The 17905-nt window shown below is 47.1% G+C and overlaps 1 protein-coding gene across 2 annotated transcripts in view; it reads left to right on the top strand.

Moving 5' to 3' along the window:
* IGLON5 (IgLON family member 5) overlaps positions 1–17905 on the top strand; it is a 140254-nt gene that overhangs the window by 90172 nt on the left and 32177 nt on the right. For both annotated transcript variants that reach the window (XM_028742524.2, XM_028742525.2), the window contains exon 2: positions 17076–17154. In XM_028742524.2, coding sequence (XP_028598357.2) covers positions 17076–17154 — 79 coding nt within the window. The remainder of the gene's footprint in view (positions 1–17075; positions 17155–17905) is intronic.

Below are 17905 nucleotides of genomic sequence, written 5' to 3'. Positions count from 1 at the left end.
AGCTCCTGAGGCCGTGCCAGGAGATTTCAGTTCCTTTAAGTTTCTTTGTAGGATTATGGCGGTTTTAAGGAGGAGGGATGGTCTTAAAGGGGGGATTAGACAGGCTTAAGCAATTGGGGTGTGTGTGTGTGTGTGTATGAGAGAGAGAGAGAGAGAGAGAGAGAGAGAGAGAGAGAGAGAGAGAGAGGCCCTGTGTATCAATATTTCAAAAATATTGGAATCGGTCCCACTCTGTTGCCTTAAATGTCGTGTGGATGAGTAACTGTGTGTGCAGTATCACTGGTTGTTTTGTTTTAGGGCTGTGCACCACATCGGGCTGAATCCGGAACAAAATTGGGACAGTTTGGGTGGATCTGGGCTCTGAGACAGCCCTGGGTTGCCCTGAGGTGGGTAGCCCCACTAGGATTCATCCGCGGCCGCCCAAAGGCAACATGGCCAGATAGTGAGGGGGAAGATGGAGAGGCAGGCAGGCAAGGTTTAAGGAATAGTTGTTTGCAGAAGGGCTTTCAAACAGCCCCACACTTCACCTTGACTGCATGAATCTGTACCCAGCAGGGGCGCACACACAGCCAAACTGAACAGGATTGAATCCTCCATTCACCAGCTCATGCAGTACCTGCTTATTTTCCTTCCCACTCCTGACTGTATGTTTCGTAGGATGTAATTAAACATTAGGATTGCTTCCCATAATCTATTTATGGTCAGGTCAGATCAGGATCAGATGTAGAACTGGATTGGGTTGGGGGGGGTCATACACAGCCCTCTTTAGTATTATTATATAGCTTCATCAGTGTGCAATGCACATTTACAGTGCAACAAGATAGTTTCGCGCTCCTAGGAGTCTACAGTTTGGATGCAGGCAGTGGGGTGGTGCTGCAAAGCAATGGAGGGGGAAGGATAAACAAGGGATGAAATACAGGCAAATGCATTACATGTAGTTATGGGCAGAAGTTAGGCCAGGAGAGGGACAGCTTTAGAGGTAAGCAAGGCTGACTAGGCAGAATGGGGCGGTTGCCTCTTAGGGATAGGGCAGAAATTGAAATTGAATAAGATGCTACTTTATTCGCACTTTCTGAACCAATTTGCAAACAAAAACTTAGTTATCCTTTGAAATTCGCACTTTTCTGAAATTTGCGGTGCAATGTCCCAACGAAGAAATGTGTACAAAATTAAACAAAAGGCTGCATAAATGTGCGTGTATCAGTGAAAATGACATACACAAATGCATGGCATTAGGAGTAACTGCCTGGTGATATGTAAATGTTAGTCAAAGCCACATATAATGAAAGTGCTCAGCAGGAGAAAGTCACATTAAAATGCCGGTAAATTTTCATGAGGATCTAAAAATAATAATCACAGATTGCTGCAGAAATGTGGAGACCTGAATTTAAGTTCAGAAAATGCAGGCTAGGTTTTTTAGGTGCTGACATGAGCAGGAGTCTGGGCTGTTATGGGAGGGCAGGGGAGGTGCTAAAAGTGTGAGGCTTGAATTTTGCTACAGCAGAGGGGGCCAGCTTTATATTCTGTCTTCATGTCAGAAGAAGAAGAAGAAGAGTTTGGATTTGATATCCCGCCTTTCACTCCCTTTAAGGAGTCTCAAAGCGGCTAACATTCTCCTTTCCCTTCCTCCCCCACAACAAACACTCTGTGAGGTGAGTGGGGCTGAGAGACTTCAGAGAAGTGTGACTGGCCCAAGGTCACCCAGCAGCTGCATGTGGAGGAGCGGAGACGCGAACCCGGTTCCCCAGATTAGGAGACTACCGCTCTTAACCACTACACCACACTGGCTCTCACTGTCAGCCCAAAGATTCATTTTGTTCTGACATAATGACTGTCTTTCCAGTTCCTAACACCAGAGAAATGATGGCAGAATGGAACATCCATTTGGATTTCCCCAAGAAGGGACCGTAACGCTGCAACTGTCACAGTGTCTTGGGCCGGCCCTGAAAATTAGCAGGGGACATTTGTGCTAGATGCAGAAGGGAGATGGATAGGCAGTGCTGAAACCTGAAATGTGGTCTAGGTGAGATGAATGAAATTTGGCAGTAGATTTCTGGATGGAGGAGAGGGGAGGGAAGCAAGAGGGAAGAAGGTTGCAGCAGGCAAGGTAGCATGGCGATGATGATGATGATAATGATGATGATGATGAAACAATGATAATGTACCTAATATTGCACTGGGGAGATGAGCAGAGCTGGAGCTGGTGATGGGTTGCAGATCTGCATGTCACACATGGCAGCAAACAGGATAGAGAATGATCTGGTGCGTCAAGTGAATCTCTTTCCCCTCCCCATGTTTTCTTGCAAAAGCTTCATCGAAACAGGCAGGAGCTGTGGAAGAGTAATGGGAGGGGAAACAAAGTGACCAGCCCTCAGGCATCTTACCTGTCCGTTTTGAGACTTTTGCTTTCGGCTCTGCCTTGGGTATTTTGTTGTTGTTGAATAACCCCCAAAGCTGGTGCTTTTGCACCAGAAAGGTGGGGTGGAAATATTTTAATAAATTAAAAACAAATTTGGAAATCCCATGGTTTAATGACATTTCAATCAGTTGCCCTGATCTGCCAGGCTGTGCCCCATGTTAAAAAGTTAAACTAGTTCCACCCCATAGTGGTCAAACCCTCCCCTGTGTGTCTCCACCCACCGAATGGGTGTTTTTAAAATCATAGGTTGGTGGTCTTAGGAGGGATAGTCAACTTGGGCTTTCTGCCCCAGCCACCAAAATATCTTGCATTGCCCCTGCTGTGTAGTCTGGCTCATAGGCTGCATAGAAATGCTTTTTTTCTGTGTATAAGTTTAAGCTGCTGCCCCTTTCACAGCTGCATGCCTGCCCATGTACAGAGTGCAGAGAGGCAAATCTTGCGGGACCATTTCTGGCCACATCATTCAGAGCAGTTGTTCTTCACACAGAGAAGCTCTGGATAGAAAGCGTATTAAATATACTGTAAAGAGTAAAGAAGGCATGATTGCCTATTTCCCTGCAAATAAAAGTTGTTGAGCGGAGGGAAATCCAGCAGAAGCAGCTTTTCCCAGTAAGGAAATGCAGTGATGGAGGGAGATGCAGCAGCTAAATTTTTGCCTCTTTTGCAGCTGACAAACTCTGGACAGAACATCTGTCTGCCGGGTTGGCATGGAATACCATGACTTTTTTTCACATATCCACCACATGTGTCTCCTGCATTGTCTTCCGTGTGTCCTACCATCTAGGTTTAATCCCATACTTGAAAAAATAAGTTTCTAGTCCTCATTGTTGCAGAGAAAAAAGCTGAAGTTGTAATGGACGAACAACGAAAATATGCTAGAAGGAGAAGGGCCAAGGGGCAAGAGCTCATACTCCTTGTTTTTCCACTCCCTCGATTGAGTTCATTCAACCCATCAAGGCTTTTCTGTTCTCAAGAGGTTGCTGATGCAACTACTAGGCCATGTTTCCCCCCTTGTTTCAGGTAACCTTTTCATCACTGACTTGCCGGCTGAGTTCTTCCTGTGCATCTGCTGTCTCTGTCGTGGAGCATTCTGGGAAATGTCTGAGGGCAAATGCTCAGTTCGCCAGAGCTACCTGGCAGCCCTGCTGGGAAGGAATCATGAGGAAGCGCCACAGCAAAGTGTCTGCTTTCCATGCCCCAGGTTCAATCCCCTGGGTAGGGCTGGGGGTGTCTCCTGCCTGAAACTCCAGAAAGTTGCTGTCAGTCAGTGTAGACAATACTAAGCTAGAGGGACCAATAGTTTGACTAGGTATAGGCGGCTTCCCATTTCCCCCATGTTTTCCATGTTCTGTGAAGGTAAAGGTAAAGGGACCCCGGACCATTAGGTCCAGTCGTGACCGACTCTGGGGTTGTGGCGCTCATCTTGCTTTATTGGCCAAGGGAGCCGGTGTACAGCTTCCGGGTCATGTGGCCAGCATGACTAAGCTGCTTCTGGTGAACCAGAGCAGCGCACGGAAATGCCATTTACCTTCCCGCCGGAGCGGTACTATTTATCTACTTGCACTTTGGCGTGCTTTTGAACTGCTAGGTTGGCATGAATGTTCTGTGAAAGCACGCCTTAAATCAGGGGTGATGAACGTGTGGCCTTCAGCTCTGACCATTAGCCAATCTAGCTGGGGCTGATGGGCACTGGAGTCAAACAACATCTGGAGGGCTGCAGTTTCCTCAGCCTGAGGCCTGGCCAACCCTCCCTCAAACTTCACATGGCAGGAAGCATCCACTAATGTAGCTGGCAAGTGTTCTCTCTCTCTCTCTCTCTCTCTCTCTCTCTCTCTCTCTCTCTCTCTCTCTCTGAAGTATGCCCACCATTACTGACATTTTCCGCCATTGTCCCCCTGTGAGCTTTGGAGGAAATTGAGGGTTTTCCCAGAAGGCAACTGAGGAAAGGAAAAACAACAGCCTGAGCCGACACTCTCCTTTCCCTCCCAGCGACTTAAAGCAAAGCCTCCCAGGCCTGACTTCTCAGCACCACCACATCACCCTCTTCCCGCTGCCTCTCAAATTCACCTCACTCCAATTTACATAATTCCCAGGCACCATTAATCATTCTAATTAGCCGGAGCCAGTGAAGTGAATGCCGGAGAGGAGCAGCGTTAAGGGGGTGGCGGCGAATGGGGGGGGAGGCTTAACAGCTGGGGGGGGGGGAGAAAATGGGGGCTCCTCAAACTGCCCTATACCATCCCTAAGTCTATTTCTGCATCTGCAGCTGGTTCAAAATGTGGCTGTCAAAGTTTTGACCAAGTCCTCTGGAACATGACGTGAGATCTCAATTGTTCCAGCTGCATTGGGCTGCATTGGTACCGGGGCGGTACCTATTTAACTACTTGCACTTTGACATGCTTTTGAACTGCTAGGTTGGCAGAAAGAAGGATAGGCTAGGCTAAAAAGTAAGGGGATATATTATGGGATAGGGAAAGGGTTGCTCATCTCCTAGTCCAGTGCCTATAACAGGAGCTTGTTCTGCAGAAAAATGTACAGGCAATAATTTCATCTCAATGCCATTCCCCAGTAGGGTCATGGGTTCGAGCCCCATGTGGCCATTTGTCATGGGTGCTTTAGCTGAGATTCCTGCATTCCAGGGGATTTGACTAGATGACACTTGGGGTCCCTTCCAACTTTAGAATTCTATGGTCCTATATATATGAGTGGGCTTGGACCAGTCCATGCATCTCCACATTCTAAGAGATGCATGGAATGAAAGGAACAGGGAATGTGACAGTGTCACGGCTCCAGACCAGAACAAGGAATACCTAGCAGTGGAGGCCGGTTTATTAGGGGGAGTGGAGCACTGCTCCACCAACCTCAGCCTGACCTCAACCAGCTCCCACCTGTCTCTCTTCTGACTTACAACCAGCCCAGGAGCATGACACAGCCTATATGCTTCCTCCTCCTTAGTCTCAGTCTCAGTGATCTTCCTTACAGGAGGATGGGGAGGAAACGCTAATTAGTTGGCTCTGCTTGTCATTGGCTCTCACCCCCCGCCTACCATTGGCACTACACTACTTTTGAGCACCCCACCTTCTGCTCTGCCAATTGCAATGGGAACTAGCACCACCCATGCTAAAAGCACCTGCCAGTTGCTCCATGACACACCTTTGTCTTGCCAATAGGATCGCTATCCATGGTCCTGAAACCCTCCTTGCCAAGAGCCCTGAGTTTAGTGCCACCGCTTAGCTTGGGTCATCACCTATTTTTGGTGGTGAGCATCCCCAGAAGGGTCACTAGTGTCTCCTTTAAATCAAGAGCCATTTCCCAACCCTTGTTGGTTTGTTTTTTGAGGGCGAGTCAGGAGTGGGGCTATGCTGTGCTGAACTGGGTCAACATTTAGTGTGCTGAAGTCACTGTGGCCCCGATGTGTTATTGGCAAGGGAGATGGACTGAGGAGGTCTTTGTCTGGCTTAATAAACCTCTTTCATGTCCAGCACCAGTGTAGAGCCTGAATTCAGTCAGCAGGGCTCTCTCTACACAGGCCTACAGCAGGGTTTCTTTGAGTTTATTCCTTGGGAACATACCTTGTCACTCCACTTTAAATATATAATATATACCTCCAGGACATTTTAGGTGGGTTTTTAGTTTAGCTTTTTGGGGAGTTTTTTTAAGTATGTCAAATACAGAGTTGAGGTTGGTGATTCTGCTGCTGAAAGGTTTCTTTTCTTTAAGAAGAACAGTAAGAAATCAAAAAATGGAACAAAAAAATGCATTTCGTTCTGTAATGAATACATTGCCTTATAAGGCGTTCATGATTGTTTTATATTTGTAAGCCATTCCAGGATCCAGGTGATGGTGGGTAATCTATGAAGCTTATAAATAAAATAAAATCTTCCAAGGAAAAATGGGGGTACAGCATGGAAGTTGGCCCTCTATGTGGGAAAATGCACCCTTAACCCATTATGCATAACACAAGGAGAGTTTTTCCGTAGCTAACACCCCCACTGCTAATAACCTAGGGTGAAGAGCCAAGTGCACGTCATTGGCTTGACCAGTGCAGATGTGCTTTGCCATACAACCATGTTCAGGATACAGTTTCTTCCCCTTCTGCTTCAAAAGAACTCCCTGGCTTCTCTTTAAGGCTGTAGGCTGCTGATGAGACTCTTGTGGTGACCGGTGGGTACTAGTGATGGTGCTGCAGTCTGCAATTGCCTGGTTCAGTATATGAACTTCTTCCACTCACGATGCTCATGCTCATGCACATTCTAGACTGAGGAGATGTATACATGACACCAGTGGTTCCCAACTGGTGGCCCACAGACCACAGGGGCTCCGCATAACCCACCCAGGGAGTCCATGGCACCATTTGCATAACAAAAACTACCATAGATACATCAAAATTTTCCAAAATTAAGGAGCCTATGGCTTGGCTTTTGAAAAACAGGGGGTCTGCAGTACTTCGCTAATTGGAAACCACTGCATTAAACCACTGAAATACATTCAGAGCACATACCTGCCTCAAGAAATTCTGGGCACTATGGTTTGCTATGAGTTGCTGAGAATTCTCTCTCTCTCTCTCTTTCTCTGTGTGTCCGTGTGTGTGTGTGTGTGTGTGTGTGTGTGTGTGTGCACGCGTGCAGACTACATCACCCAGAATTCTCTGAGGGGAAAAATATGCTTTGAAATACTGAAAAAAAGTAATTAATTACACAATATTTGCAGACTAAAAGAAAATAGTGGTAGCAAATGGCACTTGTATTCACTTGCATGATTTCCTGATGTTGCAGGAATTTCCACTCCTGGCTGCATTCCTGAAGGTATTCTTCAACATCTCTAGATGTGACCTGTGTCAGAACTTCCTAAATCTACTTTTAGTATCTGGATGTGTCTTGTCAATGCATCCCTGGGTTAGACATCACCACATTCCCAAGCATTGTTTTTCCAGCTCAGTAACCAGCCTCTGCTCATCCGTATGGAGAGCCCCAACCTTGTATTCCCCCCTCCTTGGTTAATTTCTTCCATGTCCCATTGGCACACATGGCTGCCTGTCAATACAATCATTTCTACCTGATGGAGTCAGGAAGGTCAGACCTGGGGAGACAGGGACTCGTCCCTCGCAGTGCCAGGCTCTTTTCCGCCAGTCCTTGGCAGGGCACTCTCCTTATCTCACCCTTGTCAACCTCCATACTGAGCAAATGCACTTTGTTTGGAGACCCCTGGATCCCAAATACAACAAGGCAGATTTTGACAACCCATTACACATTGTTGTTGTTGTTGTTGTTTCATCGTTTAGTCGTGTCCAACTCTTTGTGACCCCATGGACCAGAGCACGCCAGGCACTCCTGTCTTCCACTGCCTCCCGCAGTTTGGTCAAACTCATGCTGGTAGCTTTGAGAACACTGTCCAACACTCGTCCTCTGTCGTCCCCTTCTCCTTGTGCCCTCCATCTTTCCCAACAACAGGGTCTTTTCCAGGGAATCTTGTCTTCTCATGAGGTGGCCAAAGTATTGGAGTCTCAGCTTCAGGATTTGTCCTTCCAGTGAGCACTCAGGGCTGATTTCCTTAAGAATGGATAGGTTTGATCTTCTTGCAAAGTCTCCTCCAGCACCATAATTCAAAACATTACACGTTATGTCCTCCCTTTTAGATGTAGCTCTTACCAAGGCAGAGGTGCACACTCTCAGTTTCAAATGAATGCCAGTTCTGATTTGTGGCAAACTGAGTCAGAGTAACCTGTAACATTTAATGGACCTAAGTTAGTCATGCCCACCCATTTCAATGGGCATTGGGTACAATTCTTCATGGTTTGCTTCAAATGGAGGAGGACTGCCATTAAATAAAAAGGCAACCAGGGCCTCCCATGAGGCAAGGTGAGATGGCCGCCTCAGGTGGCTGGATGTACAGGGGCAGTCGATGCAGCTTCCAAGGCTTGCATCTCCAGCTGCCACAGTAGCAGCAACAGCCGAGACGCACTTCTTGGAGGCTGAATCTGCCACCTCCTCAGCAAACCCACCATGCCATCTCTGCCCCAGAGCTCCAACCCTTCTGTCTTCCCACTGTCCAAAGAGTTCAACACTTCTGTGGAAAATCCCCAAACCAATCTGGTCAGAATGTTGACTGTTGTGGGTGGAAGGAGATTAGCTACCAATTAGTTCCAGAGCCCAATTCAAAGTGCTGGTTTTGACCTATAAAGCCTTAAACAGCTCAGGGCCACAATACCTCAAGGACCGCCTCTTTCCATATGAACCTACCCAGACCTTAAATCATCTTCTGAGGCCCTTCTTTATATGCCTTCTCCTCGAGAGGTCCAGAGGGTGGCAACATGAGAACGGGTCTTCTCTGCAGTGGCTCCCCATCTGTGGAATGCTCTCCCCAGGGAAGTTCTCCTGGCACCAGGCAAAAGGTTCCTTTTTAACCAGGCCTTTGTTGATCTGATTTACATCCTATGCCCTTTTAAAATATGGTTTGGGGGGAGCTATTGAGTTGTTGTTTTTATTTTTATTATGTATTTTGTGGTTTTATATCTTGATTTTATTCTGTGAACTTGCCCTGAGACCCCCAGGTATAAGGCGGTATATAAATTCAATAAATAATAGTATGTTTTGTATTTTTTTAAAAAGCAATAGGCGGAATTCAATGGACCATTGCTGGCCAGCTGGACTCTTGAATAGGAGCAATCTGCACTGCAAGACTTGTTGCAAGCTCCGCTTGCAAATAACAATAAAGAGACCATGAGCAGGGAAGTCGTAGTCACTGCTGGTTAGACCTTGTACAGTGTATTTGGCATGGCAACGTGGTCACATTCTTGTCTCCCTGCTGGGCATGGTGTCTGTGTTTTGCTTATTCCCTCTTTCTTTCAGTCCATGGCAGCTAAATTAACCCCATGCCCTGTTTCAGAATGCAAGCATTTGATCCCCCGTGGCTCGGAGATGGCCCCAATAACACTGCCGCCTTGCCCTGCCCTGCCACTTCCCAAATCTGGCCCTTCAGGGACCAGGCTGGCACCATCTCTCATCCAAACCAGCTCCTTGAATCGTGCTTGAAAGTCAGTCAGTGCAGACAGGGGAGTCCTTAGGCACCACCTCACATTGCAATAAAAACACTGCTTAACTCATTTTGTCGCTCCTTAATCTCTGGGACCAACACGGCAACAGCTGTCTATATCCCATTACTATGAAAGATACCGGAACTTGGCACCTGAAAATGGGGCATTTGCAACACGAAGATGAAGGGAAGCAAAATTAACTGTGATGCCTGCTTCTTGGGTGAGGGCAAGGAACAGAATATCATTCCCCGAGGATTTTTTTTCATCCATATTAACCTTCTGCTCTGCTTTAATATGTAACGTCACCCTCTATATACCAGGGAACGAGCGACTTTTCAGTATTGTCTGATGGAGAGAGAGTGTGTGTTCTGTTTAAGAGGAAAGCTTGCATGTTTTTTCCACCAATGGAAATCAAATAGCAGAGAGCCAGTGCAGTGTAGCGGTTATTAGTTCTTGTACAAGGACCTGGGAGAGAAGGTTTTGAATCCCCACACAGCCATGAAGCCCACTGAGTGGCCTTGGGCCAGTCATGGTATCTCAGGTTAACCTACTTTACAGGGTTGTTGTGAAGACAGAATGAGGAGTCAGAGATGCCCCATTGCGCTCCTTGAAGGGAAGGAGGGATGGAATAATAATAAATAGTAAATAAAATCCAGAGGCATATAATTATCTTAGCGAAAGCATCCATGACAGATAGCCATCCAATCTCTGCTTTAAAAAACCTCCAAGGAAGGAGAGTATAAGTACAACAGTTGTTGTTGTTGTTTTATTGCACATCATCTATTTTAACCTCCACACCAGACACTCCCGTAGAGCTCCACTCAGAGTAATTGATTGTTATTATTACTTTATACAGTGCCTCCCTAGACTTGGTGGCATCTGGAGTGCGTTTTTATTAAAAATGGGAATCAGGAGTATTAGAACAATGAACCTCTGATGTGATCTAGCAAGGCTGTTTTTTGTCTTTAAACTGGGGCACTCCAATCTTTATTGAGGGGGAGGCGACACCACAAAACACAGGATGCTACTTTATACTGAGTTACAGTAGACACTTGGTCCACATAGCTCAATATTGTCTACAGGAGGGGTCACCAATGGGTGCCTGCAGGAGCAGATGTGCCCCGACCTCTCCCTACTGCTGAATCAGGCTTGAAACATGCATCCTGTTGTAGCCAACAGCCACTGCTCCGCCTCTGAGTTACAACCCTTCCTGAAAAGTTAGCAAACCATTGCCTGGTGGAGTTCGCAATGCCGCCTTTTCTTCCTGAGCTACCAAGTTTTATAAAAACATGAATGGCATGGAGACAGGGCCGGATTTAGCTACTGAAGGTAATGGGGCTCTTTATATGTCCAGCTGTCCTTTGTCAACAACAAATTGCTGCTGTTTTTTGTCTTGAATATATGCTATACAGTAATTTAGGGACACAGGTGGCACTGTGGTCTAAACCACTGAGCCTAGGGCTTGCCGATCGGAAGGTCGGCGGTTCGAATCCCCACGACGGGGTGATCTCCCGTTACTCAGTCCCAGCTCCTGCCAACCTAGCAGTTCGAAAGTATGTCAAAGTGCAAGTAGATAAATAGGTACCACTCCAGCGGGAAGATAAATGGCATTTCCGTGCACTGCTCTGGTTTTGCCAGAAGCGGCTTAGTCATGCTGGATACATGACCTGGAAAAAAACTGTCTGCTGACAAACGTCAGCTCCCTCGGCCAGTAAAGCGAGATGAGTGACCCCCATAGGTGTTCTTGGATGCCAACTCCCCATGGTCCCCAGGCAGCATGGGGAGGATGAGAGTTGCCCTCCACAACATCTGCAAGGTCCCACGTTGACTGCCCCTCCACTTGTCTTTGATGTTAAAAGAAAAGAACTTTGCTCATGCTCAGGAGCTAGCCCTTCCTCCAGACAGCCTGTTGGCACCAGGTACCGGGGTCAGTGGGTGTGTGCGCATGCGCACGGATTTCTAGTGAGGCATGATGTGTCCTAGGCGCTTCCAGGCCCTAACAATGGTGCTAAGCGCATGCATTAAGCAGACGTCCTGGTCCAGGAGGGACTGCTGGCTTAGCAGCATCTGCTGTGACCCTCAAGCTGTCTGAGTGCCACGGTGCCAGTTGCTGGATATTGACAGTCGCCACTCGTAGCCAGAGCGAGAACATGAAGTAAACACGATGTCACATCCAAGTGAGAGCCGCCAATTAGATACCTGCCCACTGCAATCTGTCATAGGGGAGGGCTATCTGGGATGGAGAGGGATGGGGAGCTGGGCCAAAGGGAAACCTGGAGCACACAGCCTCCGCCCTCTGAGGGATGTTGATAGGATTGGTGGGGCACAAGCTGTGTAGGAATGGAGAAGGGCTTGGTGGTGGCGGGGAGGAAAAGAGAGAAAGGACAGCCGGAGGCTTGCGAGGCATTGCTGAGGAGAGCTAGCGGGGCTTGCACGGGCTGTGATTGATCTCTGTCCATGTCTCTTTCTTCCCTCGTCACCTTCTCCCTGGTTCTGCATGCAAAGCAACCGTCTGCCTCTCCGACTTGTGTCCGGCTCCATTCGTCAGCCAGACAGAATCTTAATCAAGCACTTCACCGGAGGGGCCCAGGCAGGCTTCTGCTCTCTCTCTCTCTTACACACACACAGAGAGACATACACACAATGCATTGCTGATCTGTGGACAGATTTAAGAATCGGCAAGGTCAGGCAGGCTGCCTTACCTGGTCTGAGTTCCACAGGCATGCAAACACACAAGCAAAATTAGATCACACCCTCCTACTCTGGATTTAGAAACTGGAAATATATCTATATGGATATCTGTATAGATATCTTTCTCTCTCTCTCTCTCTCTCTCTCTCTCTCTCTCTCTGTGTGTGTGTGTGTGTGTGTGTGTTCCACCACTCATTCCATAGGGAGTTCTACTCATTTCAGACCTGTATCCCAGTTTGTAGAATGTGTCTTCTTTGTTTTTGTAGAATGTGTCTTATTTGTTTTTTTTAGCCTATGGCTGGTTTCCCCTATTTTTGATCATTGTAAATAGTTGCTTTTATATTGTTTCTACTGATAATTCCATTGGTTTATTCTTTTTGTGAACTTCTCCGAGGGTGGTGGTTGCTTTTCCAGTCAAGCGGCATATAAATTTGGGGAAACAAACCAACGATTTAAGGTCAATGGGTGTGACTCTGAGTACGGCTAACAGTGGATGCAACCCCTTTAATTCACAATCGCTGGAATGGATTATTAGGACTTTACCAAATATGTTCTGTGATTGGGTTGTAACTAACAAATTTGGTAGCATGGGGATTTTTGCAGGGAATGACACTGTACTTAAATGGCTTTCCTGACTCTTTGAGGACAAATAAAGCAGAGAACTTGGGGGTGCTATCACACCGAAGGCGAACCCTACCCTCCACCCCAAATCTGAGTTGTCTGACCTACACTTACAGGGTTCCCACCATGTTGGGGTATATGCAACACCTCTGTGTGCCGAGCTCTCAAAAATACACTGCGTGTTGGGAGCATGCAAACCCAGCCTGGGTCCTTGGTATATGCAGATTCTCTCTTTTTACTACACTGGTCCATCACAACAGCGAGTGTTTTTGCTGGTATTTGCTGAACAGCTGCTAGTCCTTGATATTTGAAGCCTGTGGACAAAAAGATAGCTATGACACTATGTAACAGGTAGCCCATGACTGATGACAAATTAGGAGCAGAGAGAGATTCGGATTTTTTGCAGGCCAGTATAGGGCGAGGAGAATTTGCTTGAAAATCTCTCTCTCTCTCTCTCTCACTCTCTCTCTCTCTCTCTCTCTCTCTCTCTCACACACACACACACACTTTTTAATAGCTCTAGTGAAGAGGCACCATTAACCATGAATAGGACAAAAAGGGTGCGATCTCATGCATAGGGCAGAGGATAGGGGGCTGACTCTGTCCAAACCCCTCCACCTCTTTCCCTGGCTCCAATCTTTGCAGCAGATGCCCCCAAATGCTGGTGACACCATTGAGTGACCTGTGCTGTGCTAGGCAGTGGAAGGAAATCACTTGGAGGACATAAATAAATAAATCCATAATAAAAATGATGCTGGTCGGGTCCCCTGCTGTGTAGCCGCTGACTAAGCTTTGACCCTCGGATCTCTCCCAGATGCTGATGCCTGTCAATCATAACCTGGACCCCATTTATAAATGTGGGCAGGGTGGGCGTAGTGACTGGGTATCTTAGACAGGAGCAATGCCTCAGTGCTCTAAGGCCAGGGCTCAGCTTCAGTCCTTGTTTTCAGTGCCCGGAGCTTAGGATGTGCAAAATGTCACAGGGCTGGTTGATTTCCAGTTTCCCGTGGAAGGGGAGCAGCTGCCGCCTGGAGTCAGAAGAGGGCCTCCCGCTCTAGCTACAGCACCGTAGGGGTATAAAACTGTCATTGTCTCAGGAAGTCAAGAAAAGAGAAGCCTTCCAAAAGAAAAGTGTCCATAGCTTTGTAGCAGAGCAGGCATGTGGGAGCCACAACCAAATGTTGCAGCACGGAGTGCTCCTTTCTGGGTCCCCCCCCCCCCAGTTTGCTAGCCCCGTCTTCTTTCAAGGCCTTCCGAATCAGAGGATGTGGCTTTCTGAGCCTTGATGTACACCTCCCCCTCTATCTGGATGCTTCTAGATGACCTGCTTATTGAACATGCATCCTGGTCATTTTATCCAGGGAGAGTAAACGATGTTAGCTATTCAATAGGCATTCGGCCTGATTTGTTTGCAGGGGTGCAAAATTCCCAGTCGCATTCCCAGTGAATTTTCCCATCCCTTTCCCTGTTGCAAAAAATGTCTGATCTTCTGGAGAAGCAGTTATGCTGTGCAAGAGCTCCCAACTAGCCTATAACTGTGCAACCTGAATTTGCTGGTATGTGGTTGAACCCCACCCCAAAATAGCGGCAGCCTGGAAGCTCCCTCCCTCTCTTTTTAGTCTCTCTGTGGGTTTTCACCTTAATTATTCATCCCTTTGAGCAGCAGTGCAGGGAGATAATTTTAGACTCTGGGCCATAGTTCCTGGGCTACTTTAGATTGGGATGTGTATTGACTTCAGTTACTTCAGCATGTGAGAAGCTAAGCCTTGCTCTGTTTTTTTTTTTAGTGTGCGTTTATGTGTTCGCCTGCTCCTTCTGTTGACTTCTGCCCCAAATTCTTGCCCTGATGACAGCACCGCCTCCTGATGGCAGCAGTCATCATATCAAGTGATGAATTGCCGTGGGCGAGCCAGCCCTTGGAAATGACAAATGGTGCCGTTTATCTCTACTACTGCTGCCCAACCTTTGCATGTTTTGAAATCCTGGGCTTGCTTTCAAATCGCAAGCTCGTGATGACAAACAATCTGGGTCTGGGCATCCCGAGGGACCATTGTGCTTCAACAACAACACCTCCAGCCCCCTCAAATAGAGTCAAGCCAGGCATCTGACTCATGACATTCCTAGCTCTGCAGCATCAGAACCTGTTAATGACCGGGTTGCACATCATGACATTCAGGATCTACAGACTTGTCTCTTGGACCCTTTCTCCAGCTATTGTCAGCCCAGCCTCCAAGCCTCCTGACCTTAGATCACTGGGAGAGGGAGAGAGAGTCAGTGGATTTTTGACAGGGAAAGAAAACGGAGGCACATTTGATGAGGCATCCCCGTTGATGAGCCCTCGGGCAATCTAGGCTATGTATGCACATGCACCTTCTACCCCAATTCAGAAGAGAAGGGAGGCTTGTACCGTGAGTCAGATTGTTTCACAAATGTTCTCTTAACAGCCCTGATAGGAGGTGGCACTCCAATGTCCTTGGTGGTTGCCATATACTCAGTCAGTGGTTGCCTCGCACAGGTGGAATCTCACAAGTCAGATCCAGGTGAAGGTGGCTAGGAAATCCAGCAGTCACTCTATCTGAACGGAACCTCAATGTTCAGAGGCAGAGTATGCATTCAAATACACGTTGCTGGGAATTGCAGGTGGACAGAGAGCTGCTGCACTCTGTTTTCTGCCTCTCGTCCTTTTGTTTTAGAGAAGCACAATGTTTGGAGAAAGGGGATCAAGACCAGATGGACTTCTTCTTCTGACACTTGTCTTCATATTTGCGTGTTTGTGTGTTTGGGGCCAGAGCAGGGGAAGGCATCGTCAAGGTTGTTGTCACTTTAAGCAGAAGCGTCATTGACAGTGAGGGTAAGTGATGCAATGCTTGCATCTGCTGTCAGGTAAAGAAGAAATCACACCGTGCACTTCAACACACTTAAGTGCTGTTCAGTCAATGATACCTCAAAGAGAACTACAGCAATGCTAATGAGTCATTAATACCCCAAGGAGATGTAAATGATGTAAATGAATGGGAAAGGAGATTTACAGTTAGTTTACACAAAAAGCGGATCATGTGGCAATGCTATTCCTAGCCTGTGCCACTTCAAACTGCAGGTGAGGGGCTTGCATCGTGTGTGTGTGTGTGTGTGTGTGTGTGTGTGTGTGTGTGTGTGTGTGTCTGTGTGTGAAATACAACCATTGCAGTACTGAAGGGGGGAAAAGAGAGCCAAGAAAGGTTCCTTTAACTAAAAAAGGTCTCTTGACCTGCCTGTGGGTGCTAAACTGTAGGCCAGGCATAGGCAAACTCCGGCCCTCAAGATGTTTGGGACTACAATTCCCATCATCCCTAGCTAACAGGACCAGTGATCAGGGATGATGGGAGTTGTAGTCCCAAACATCTGGAGGGCTGGAGTTTGCCTATGTCTGCTGTAGGCAATGGTTTGGGAGAATCAGTAGGGTTGCATACTCTGTTCCTCGTCAGTGCTGACTCCAGGGTGGGACTGTGAGATTGCCATGTGAATATCCCTAGAAAGTAAACAAGCTGCAGTGTTGCTTTCTACTATTGTACCCCAAAATAGAGTGGCTAGCTCAAAGGGCGAATGGGGGAGACATTCAACTGCTTTTACATTTAAAGGTGAACTTGCCTAATAGTCACTTTCTGAAGCTGATACAAAGCCATCTTTTGAAATTTGCACAGCACTCTGAATTTTGCAGTCCAGCTACCCAGACAAGCTGTGTGTACATAAATGCATGGACGAGGGTAAAGTATGTTTAGTACAGTGAAAATAAATACAAGAACACGTTTTGTTGTGGGAAATCACTTCGCAAAAATGTGTGTATTAGTAGAAATGTGTGCTAAAACGCTGGTGAATTTTCATGGGAACTTAAAAATAAATAAATCACAAACTGATGTGGAAATGCGGAGAGCCAAATTTAAGATTTGGGGGAAAAACAAGAAACCGAGAGAATTGAAAACTGATGTAGTCAACCATTCCTAGTTCAGAGCAGCTCAGTATATTGACAGCCGAGTGATATCTAATCACAAATCATTTTGTGAACATCATCCTCTGTTGATGCAGGGCTGCGTCACTTCTAGGTTACATAGAACTCTTCTTCAGGCAGAATTCTTACAGGATTATTTTAAGAATGGGAAAGCTCAGAAAGCTTGCCTGTTTCTACACCAACAAGAGGTTTTGGCGTTATAACAACTTTAAAAGCTCTACTCCTAAAAGAGGTGTTGCTTGTTTTGCCATCCCTGGATCACTCTGCATGGCAGTCCCTCGACCGCACTCTAACAGCAACTTCTCTCTGTGTCTTTCACTGTGCAGGACTGCTGGTTCGGGGTGCTGATTTTAACCAGCCAGCTGACAATTACACAGTTTGTCAAGGGGACAATGCAACACTAAGGTGAGTTTCTCCCTCCGACCGAGGAGTGCGTATTTGTGTGTGTGTGTGATACAGTGGTACCTCGGGTTAAGTACTTAATTCGTTCCGGAGGTCCGTACTTAACCTGAAACTGTTCTTAACCTGAAGCACCACTTTAGCTAATGGGGCCTCCTGCTGCCGCCGTGCTGCCGCTGCATGATTTCTGTGCTCATCCTGAAGCAAATTTCTTAACCCAAGGTCCTATTTCTGGGTTAGCGGAGTCTGTAACCTAAAGTGTATGTAACCTGAAGCGTATGTAACTTGAAGCGTATGTAACCCGAGGTATCACTGTGTGTGTGTGGGTGGGTGGGTGGGTGGCTGAGAGAGTGATGAGCCCTCCCCATTAATTTATTACCATGGACCAGACCAAAGCCTTCCACAACCTAGTGGTCTTCAGAGGTTTTGGACTTCAACTCCCATCCAACCTAGCCAGTAGAGTCCTGCTAGCTGATGCTCATAGGATTTATAGTCCAATACCTCTTCAGGTTGAGGAAGTAGTTTCTCAAGCTGCATGGACTCATCTCTTCCTCCTGTTCTAAACTAACTAGAACTTCCATGTCAGCCCCCACTCAACCCCACACCTCTGTCTTTGGGAATAGGGAGCCTGTGGATTTCAAGACGTTGTTGTGCTACAGCTCCCATCCTTTTTGAACACTGGTCGCACTAGCTTGGGCTGATAGGAACATAGGGAGTCAGACCCGTTGGCCCTTCTAGCTTCATGTTCCCTACACTG

This window comes from Podarcis muralis, chromosome 7, assembly GCF_964188315.1.
Source record: "Podarcis muralis chromosome 7, rPodMur119.hap1.1, whole genome shotgun sequence".
NCBI classification, from domain to species: domain Eukaryota; kingdom Metazoa; phylum Chordata; class Lepidosauria; order Squamata; family Lacertidae; genus Podarcis; species Podarcis muralis.
The sequence above is the reverse complement of the archived record's forward strand: the minus strand, read 5'-3'. Positions and strand labels throughout refer to the sequence as shown.